Source organism: Equus przewalskii, chromosome 32 (genome assembly GCF_037783145.1).
Source record: "Equus przewalskii isolate Varuska chromosome 32, EquPr2, whole genome shotgun sequence".
Lineage (NCBI taxonomy): Eukaryota > Metazoa > Chordata > Mammalia > Perissodactyla > Equidae > Equus > Equus przewalskii.
The window spans coordinates 17,180,506-17,188,799 of record NC_091862.1 but is presented as its reverse complement, the minus strand read 5'-3'; the positions used below and the strand labels follow the sequence as shown (position 1 = coordinate 17,188,799).

The window sequence follows — 8,294 nt, the reverse complement described above, 5'->3', positions numbered from 1 at the left end:
CCAGGGCTCCAGCACTTGCTGAGTCCATCAGTAACACGGAATCAGAACGTGCCTTCACTCCGTGGTTCTAAGTATGGTGCTAGTTACCCTAAAGCAGCATTTGGTCTTACTTTTTTTAACCATTACCCATACTGACATACATTTTACAATGTGATGTAGTACATATAATACTTATCTTTACTCTATGTGATAGATATTTTCTATTGTTTGATTAAAAAAAATGATTGCATCCCATCATTTTAAACACATTGTCCGGGGCCAGCCCTGTGGCCAAGTGGTTAAGTTTGCGCACTCCGCTTTGGTGGCCCAGGGTTTTGCTGGTTCAGATCCTGGCACGGACATGGCACTGCTCATCAGGCCATGCTGAGGTGGCATCTCACATGCCACAACTAGAAGGACCCACAACTAAAATATACAACTATGTACGAGGGGGATTTAGGGAGAAAAAGCAGGAAAAAAAAAAAAGATTGGCAAGAGTTGGTAGCCAAGGTGCCAATCTTTAAACACATTGTCCAAGAAAGTATTGACTGGTTTTTAAAACCACCCTAGATTTAGGCTAAACAGGTGTGTTAGTTTGGGGGAAGGAGGACAGGTAGAGTGAGGGGGTGATGTTTCATTTTGCCTAGCTGTTTCTACTGAGTTCTAACCAGTTCTAACTCCACACAATGACTGAGCACAAGCACAGCGAGCAGAACAGCCAGTTGGAGAGGAAGCTGTGCGGTCAGCAGACCCCATCCTGCCTTCTCTCCTCACCTGTGAGACCTGGGACCACACACGGCACTCAGTCTCTGTGAGGCTGTTGTCTATGGTTGCGATGATACAGTTAGTTTTTTTTTTTATAAGTAATCATAAATGGAAATCTTACCTAAAATTTTATACGATTAACTTACTTCATTTATTAACTTTTACTTACACCATTAACTTATTTTAATTATGCTTAGTATCCCTGAGTGACGGGCTCAGTGAGTTTCCTTAGGGTACAGTGAGCAGCACAGGTACAGAATTACCTACTTGCCTACAGTGCAGCCTCTTATGTGGGCAGAATAAAGTCAGGCAAGGTTGTATACAGATACATAATTTTTCCTTTTAAATGCACAGTAGAATGAAGCGTCTTTAAAGCTCTCCCAGGAAAAGGAGGAAAGCCACCATAACACCAGGCAGGAAGGCAGGCACACTGGGTGTGCACGGTTCATGCCTCAACTGGCTACTTGTTTAAGAATGTTCAGGAATTTTCAGTTATTCACTGGCATCCAAGGAGCCAGAGCCAGTCTTATTCCCCAGAAGGAACAGCAGGCACACACAGTGGAAGAGAAGATGCTATACTACTTAGAAGTACATATAAAGACAGTTTTCCAAGCTGACTAACAGCATTTGTGTTGCAACATTTGTGGTCAATGAAAGAAATCAGGTAATTCTAAAGTAAAACAAATTTGCTTGCAGCTTTGAAAAATTGCCTTTTATTCAGAATCATAAGGTTTTTTTTTAAATCTTACCATTATGAAAGTTTTAAAAAAAATAAGAGTACTCGGTGCAATGGAATACTACATTTAATTATTATTCAGATGCTTAAGGCAGGTTTCTCACCGTTTACATGTGAGAATTTAGCATGATCCAAACTCAAATATCCATTTCTCATATCTTTCAATGTCTGCAGCAGATACTGACTTAGAAACCTTTTTTAAAGCCATTTCAAAATCCTCCATAGTTGTAGGCATGTGCATTTCTTCTCTTGAAAGATTTCGGATTTCTTCTGGGGTCAAACCTTCAATACGCCTTCTCATTGCCATCAAGGATGCATCCCTACGTTTTAAATTTAAAAAAAAAACACAAAGTGATATTTCGATTCAAAGAAAACCTGTGAATAGAAATTGTTTTCAGTGTGTGTTATAACATTCTGTAATTATGATCTTATTATATGTACATATGTAGTATTGTCTAGAATCTTGTATCAGAATATAAGACCTGTTCTGAGTTGTTTTTTAGAAGCTGAATCTTCCATGATGAAATAAGGATACTAATCAATTTAAATAACTGATACTGAGCATAAAGCCCAAGAAAAAGTAAAAAAGTATAATAAAGAAGCCAGCAATTGAATTTATACTTATAATTGACTCTCACTGTAGGTGTCCAATAAAATGAAGACTAAGCCTCACAGAGGCAGGAAAGAACCTGTTACCTAGAAAATGAAATATTTTCTACCCTGTGTAGGGAAAGCTCAATAATCAAGTTAGGTGGCTTCTCCTTGCCCTCTCCCTATTGAGCGCTTGTTTCTTTAAAAAAAGGAGAAACTTCAGACTCAAGGACCTCTTTCCCTTCGCCCAGTTTCATCCTTAACAGCAGACACCATTTACGCAAAGGGACAGCACCCCAGAGCTGCTTCATCTACACACACCATCAGGAACCCGCACAAGAACCTGCACGCTAGGCTGGCTTCAGAGATGAGGACACGGGTGCAGTCTGGCACTGACAAAGAGCATCTGAGCCAGGACTCAGATTAGGGCAAAGCCTACTTGAATCAGCCGGATTAGAGACAGTCTTTTTTTTCCTTTTTACTGCTGTTCTATCACATTTAGGACACTTTCACTGAAAATGAGACTGTACTTTCCTTGGGCATGCCAAATCAATCTATTTCACAATTATGTTTCCTACCTAACAGTATACTGAACAAACGCACAACAACTTTTTTAATCCAAGACAATTATTGATTTTCTATTTCACACCAGTTGTTCTAACATTAGCTTCTTGAACTTGTGGCTTTCAAATGAACTGCAGACTCTTCACTAACGCGCAAGATACCCAAATATTTTACCAGCACCTGCTAACACTAACAATACCAAAACTTGGGTCTCTGACTATGGACTGTAATGTGAGGGTCTATTCCTCATCTATCTTAATTCAGACTAAAAACTTCACAATAGAAATTTATACCCACAGAAACCTATCCGTCCAAATTAATTCATACCTGCACACATTGGTAATGTCCGCACCTGAATAACCTTCCATGTTTTCTGCTATACTTGCAAGGTCAACATCATCAGCCAGTTCCAGCTCACGCAGACTTATTCGTAAGAGCTCTTCCCTGCCTTTTGCTAATGGTAAAGACAAATGTAAACATGTAAGCCTTCAACATAAACACAGGGTATTATTTTTTAAGTCTACTTTGTGCGCGAAATTGTTTCCCAATTCTTAGACTTCATCCGCTTAAAAATTTAAGAGCCATTCCTCACTGAATCTTAAATTTCTTAGTATCAAGGCTTTCAGGCGCGAGATATAGCCAAGCCAGTTAATATGAAGAAAGACATCCTACATTTGTCTCTTAAAGTTAATTAATACCAAATTTTAAAATGTTTACATAAAACTAACAAATAGTTAACATCAGCTTTCTGACAAGATTCAAATGAAGATACCTGACGGTAATGGAATATAGATTCTTTTCTCAAGACGTCGTCTTAAGGCCTCATCGATATCCCAGGGAAAATTAGTAGCTGCCAGAACCATCACCATTTTGGAAGGGTCGTCATTTTCAGAAGCACCTCCAACACCTGAAAGAAGTGTAAGGAGAGAGTAAAACATCTAAATCAGACCACACAAAATACAGCTCAGTTATTTAAACACCATCAAATACTTAGCACATTACACGGTAATAGAATCTTCAAGTCTACTTAAGACTTATAAAGCTAACGGGTAACATATGTGAATATGTAGTCCAAGAAAAGGGAGTTTTTGTAGTATGCAAAAAATATGACTCAAAATAGATTTAATCAAAGGCTAGCTCGGCTCAACTACATACCAATTTTTTTTTTTTTAATTTTCAAAGGCATTTATCCCTAAAGCCAATTTATCTGCATTTATTTCAATTTCATAGCTAACAAGAAGAGATAAGTGTATATGCCAAAGGGTGCCCTGTGAATAGCCATTATTTCTGGCCTGTGACTACTGTCAGTGTACCCAATTAACTGCTGTCAACCTCCAGGACCTCCTTGCCAGCCCCCTCTAGTCGTCTTGAGCGGTGTGGGTCAGCACTGTGACAAGAGCTTGATCTGCTGGGGCTGGAGATGCTGCACAACCTCCCTCCCCCGTCATCTGTGGAGACACACAGGCATACCATCCATCTGAACCAGCAGCTCAGCCTTCACCCTTCTGCTTGCCTCGTGCTCCTCAGACGTCCCTCTGCGACTGCAAATGGAATCTATCTCATCAATAAAGATGGTGGCTGGAGAATAAAACCGAGCCTAAAGGAAGAAACCGTGCAATGCCAGATTTTTATTTCATTTAAAAATAGTTTACAGTTTAGCAATTAGGAAACAGTTGAGGAGCCTGCCACATTGTGCATCCCTCCCTCTTGCCCTAATACTGGAGGGAGAAGACAGAATTGGAACTTGGAACAGCTAAAATACGGCTTCTTTCTTCTCTTTTTTTCAAAGATTGGCACCTGAGCTAACATCTGTTGCCAATCTTCTTTTCTTCTTCTTCTCCCCAAAGCCCCCCGGGGTCCACAGTAGTACGTTCTAGTTGTAGGTCCTTCTGGTTGTGCTGTGTGGGACGCCGCCTCAGCACCACCTCAGGGTGACGAGCAGTGCTAGGTCGCAGCCAGGATCCGAAGTGGTGAGACCCTGGGCCGCCGAAGCAGAGCGTGCAAACTCAACCACTCGGCTATTGGGCCGGCCCCCATAAACTACAGCTTCTAATACAGACTTGTCATATACTTAGATGTTACATGGCAATCTTTTGTACCATTCAGTACTATAAGTGGCTGTTTATACTTATGTATGAGTGACAAATACAAGATTATCCTGTACAACACAATGATATGGGTAACTGGTAGGAAAACATCTACAGATACTGGTAAGTGTTCTCAAGTTCTAGAACAAATTTGGTTACAGGGAACCATTACCTTAAATAAAATCATATAGATGCCCTCTAAGAAATTCTAATTAAATTGCCATTTTTTCATTTGAGTAATACATACTATTTTTATCCTCTTAAGTAGTCAATCAGAAGAGTCAATTTACATGACCCAAGTTTCTTTGGATAAAATTCACCATTTAAACCATTTTAAAGTGTACAAAGTATTTAGTACATTCACAATGTTGTGCAACCATCACCACTATCAAATTCCAGGATATTTTCATTGCCCCCAAAACATAACCCATACTTCCTTCCCATCAGGCCCTGGCAATCACTAATCTATTATCTGTCTCTATGGATTTGCCTATTCTGGACATTTCATAGAATCATACAATATCTGGTCTTTTGTGTCTGGCTTCTTTCACATAGCATAATGTTTCAAGGTTCATCTATGTTGTACCATGTACATATCCCCCAACTTTATTTTTGCACCTTAAATGCATTTCTTCCTCAAATCAAAGAATGGGGAGACTGATCCAATAAATAACAGATCTAGTCAAGTATTGATCTAGTAATAGCTGTGTAAGACTCTCCAGAGTTTCACCTTTCTCTTAAGGAGATTTGAAAAAGCAATTTATTACAGTAACTAAAGAAATTTATTGTTAATTGTGTGTGTGTGTGAGGAAGATTGGCCCTGAGCTAACATCTGTGCCAATGGTTGTCCTTTTTGTATGTGGGATGCTGGCTTGAGGAGCGTGTGTAGGTCTGCAGCCAGGATGCGAACCCGAGAACCCTGGGCCGCCAGAGCGGAATGTGGGAAGTTAACCACTACGTCACCGGGCCAGGCCCCCGTTCAGGATATTTTAAATGAAGTATCCAAAATTAAAGAATCACTGAAAAAGGAAGTTTGAAACTAAATGATGTCAAAGATTTCTTAAAACAGACTTAGAGTGAACACACAGCATTTTAAAGATTTTTCTAAAATTAAAAGTCCGCAAAGGCAAGTCAACAACATAGACTTGAACATGCAATTGTCCTGGGTCTATCAATTCTTCTGGACCATAGGTTATAATCTAGTGTCCTCTAAGAGGCAATTAACTGTGCTGCAAGCACTGTGCCTCCAAAGTACAGATGCAGTTTTAGTGTGTTCACTTGGAAAATCCTAATATTTAAACTTCACTTTCTTTTTTAATAGAAAATTTGAATTCTAAGTCATCTATTCCCTCCAAAGGGATAACTTCATTTTTAATAAGGCATCCTACTTAGATTTTAGGTACTATACACAAAAATTTTTGTACTTTCTTTTCAAGAAATGGACAAGGGGAGAGAATGAACTTATCATCATGAAAGCATCCAAGAAAATTCTCAATCAAAATTCTAGCTAGAAATCATCTACCAATAGAACATACATTGACAAAAATTAAATTTCAATCCGTTTCTTGCCAGAACAAGCAAAAACTAATGGATTCTTCTCTGATACTGAGGGGGTGTAAAAGGGTCTGACTGAAAGCAGAGGCTGTGTGGCACATGTAAAATGGGCCAGGAAAGTACTACAGAGTTTTGGAGTGGACACCAAATGTTGTCTGCACAGCATCCCTTCTGGTAAAAGAAGTCCTCTTTTTCATTCAGAAATCATCCCTTTTCCATTCTTATTTTATGACTTCAAGAGAGGCCAACTCCACTGGAGTCCCAGGGGCATGACTCAGGCCTGGCCAATCAGGTCACTCCAATTCTCCCACCAAAATGATGGCATGGGCATGTGACTCCAAACAGGCCCACCATTAGTCCCTGGACTCTTGCTGGAACAACTGAGAAATGAGGGCTAATTTCTCTGGGATTACCATGAAGACAATAAAAAGAAGGCTTAAGCCTCTGATGTGATCCTAACCAGCCCATGGGCCTGCCTAAAGTCAAAACCAACCCAGAGCTAAGACAGCCAAAGGTCAGAGAGAGATTCCCAAGGACGTAGGAATTGCTGGATCCTGCTGACCTAAAAATCTAAAAAATAACTTAGGAATATTCCCAGTTATATGACCCTACATATTATTCTTTTTGTTTAAACTCATTTGATCAGGTTTCTGACACTTGAAAATGAAAGTTCTTGACAATACAATAAAAATACAGTTAAATTAAAAGCTTTTGTATGTGTTTGTTCCCATGTCATATGGAAAATCCTGGACAGATTTTTATAGTGTTTAAGTGGCCTCATTTAAGGTAAGATGAGGAGGCTCCCTCTGAGCGATTCTCGGTGGGCCTCAAGAGAGAGGCAATCATCTACAGAGCAGTCAAAACCAAGATGCGAGAGGCAGTGCAATCTTACTCCTTGAGAGACCCATCTGAAAAGAAAAAAGATCACACTGTTTTGAATACTAGCCCTCAAAGCCACAAAGGCAGAAGCTCCGAACCGCAGGCACGGGTCTGTGACTGAGCCACGCTCAAGTTGGCAACTCAAAGGAGCACACTCCAGAGCAGCCGGGCCTTATTTCACCACGGCCAAGACCTTCCTGGGCAACACCAGGGAAGCCAGGAGAAAATAAGCTGTTTGATATGCCTCACAAACCTCACCAGAAAAAACTGCAAATTAGCACTTTGTGAGGGGTTTCCCCTCAGAGGAGAAAACAGTCAGTTTTCTTGACTATAAAAACCCTATCCTATACATCAAATAATTCTTAAACAGCAACAGCTAACATCTATGAGCCCCTGTGAGCCAGGCTCTGTATTAAGCAGTTTACATGTATCGGCCTGTTTCACCCTGCGAACATTAGAGGTAGGTCCTATGTGACTGTCCTCTTCTCATCCATTAAGCAGCTGGGGATCAGGAAAGGAATGTGCCCACACTTGGGCTCTTTTCCCAGCTAGGAAAGTGACAGAGGTGGGATCTGAACCCAGGCCAGCAGACTCTAAAAACTCAACACTTAGCCACTCACTCTATTTGCTTACATTTAAACAAAAATTTTTTATCAAGCTAACACTGGTTTATAACATTATATACGTTTTATGTATGCAACATTATAATTTGACTTCTACATGTACTACATTGTGCTCACCACCAAAATCTAGTTTCCATGATCACCATACAATTGATTGTACCCGCTTCACCCTCCCCACAATCCCCTTCCCCTCTGGTAATCACCAATCTGTTCTCCGTAAATATGTGGGTTTTTCTGGTTTTGTTCATTTGTTTATTTATTTTCATATTCCACATGAGTGAAATCATATGGTATTTGTCTTTTTCTATCTGACTTATTTCACTTAGCATAATACCCTCAAGGTCCATCTCTGTTGTCACAAATGGCCAGAGTTCATCTTTTTTTCTATGGCTGAGTATATATATATATGTGTGTGTGTGTGTATATATACACTGCATCTTCTTTATCCATTCATCTGCTGATGGGCACTTAGGTTGTTTCCATATCTTGACTATTATAATAATGCTGCAATGAACA

The 8,294-nt window shown here is 39.9% G+C and overlaps 1 protein-coding gene across 2 annotated transcripts in view; it reads right to left on the bottom strand.

Annotated features, from left to right (window-relative positions):
* Positions 1–1,529: 1,529 nt before the first annotated feature.
* Positions 1,530–8,294, bottom strand: part of KATNA1 (katanin catalytic subunit A1) — a 32,073-nt gene continuing 25,308 nt past the window's right edge. The window contains exons 8-11 of one of the 2 annotated variants that reach the window (XM_008516657.2): positions 4,106–4,232; positions 3,408–3,542; positions 2,963–3,089; positions 1,530–1,800 (exon numbers count right to left, since the gene is read on the bottom strand). In XM_008516657.2, coding sequence (XP_008514879.1) covers positions 1,602–1,800; positions 2,963–3,089; positions 3,408–3,542; positions 4,106–4,232 — 588 coding nt within the window. In that variant the 3' untranslated portion in view covers positions 1,530–1,601. The remainder of the gene's footprint in view (positions 1,801–2,962; positions 3,090–3,407; positions 3,543–4,105; positions 4,233–8,294) is intronic. The other variant, XM_008516658.2, reaches the window with a different exon arrangement.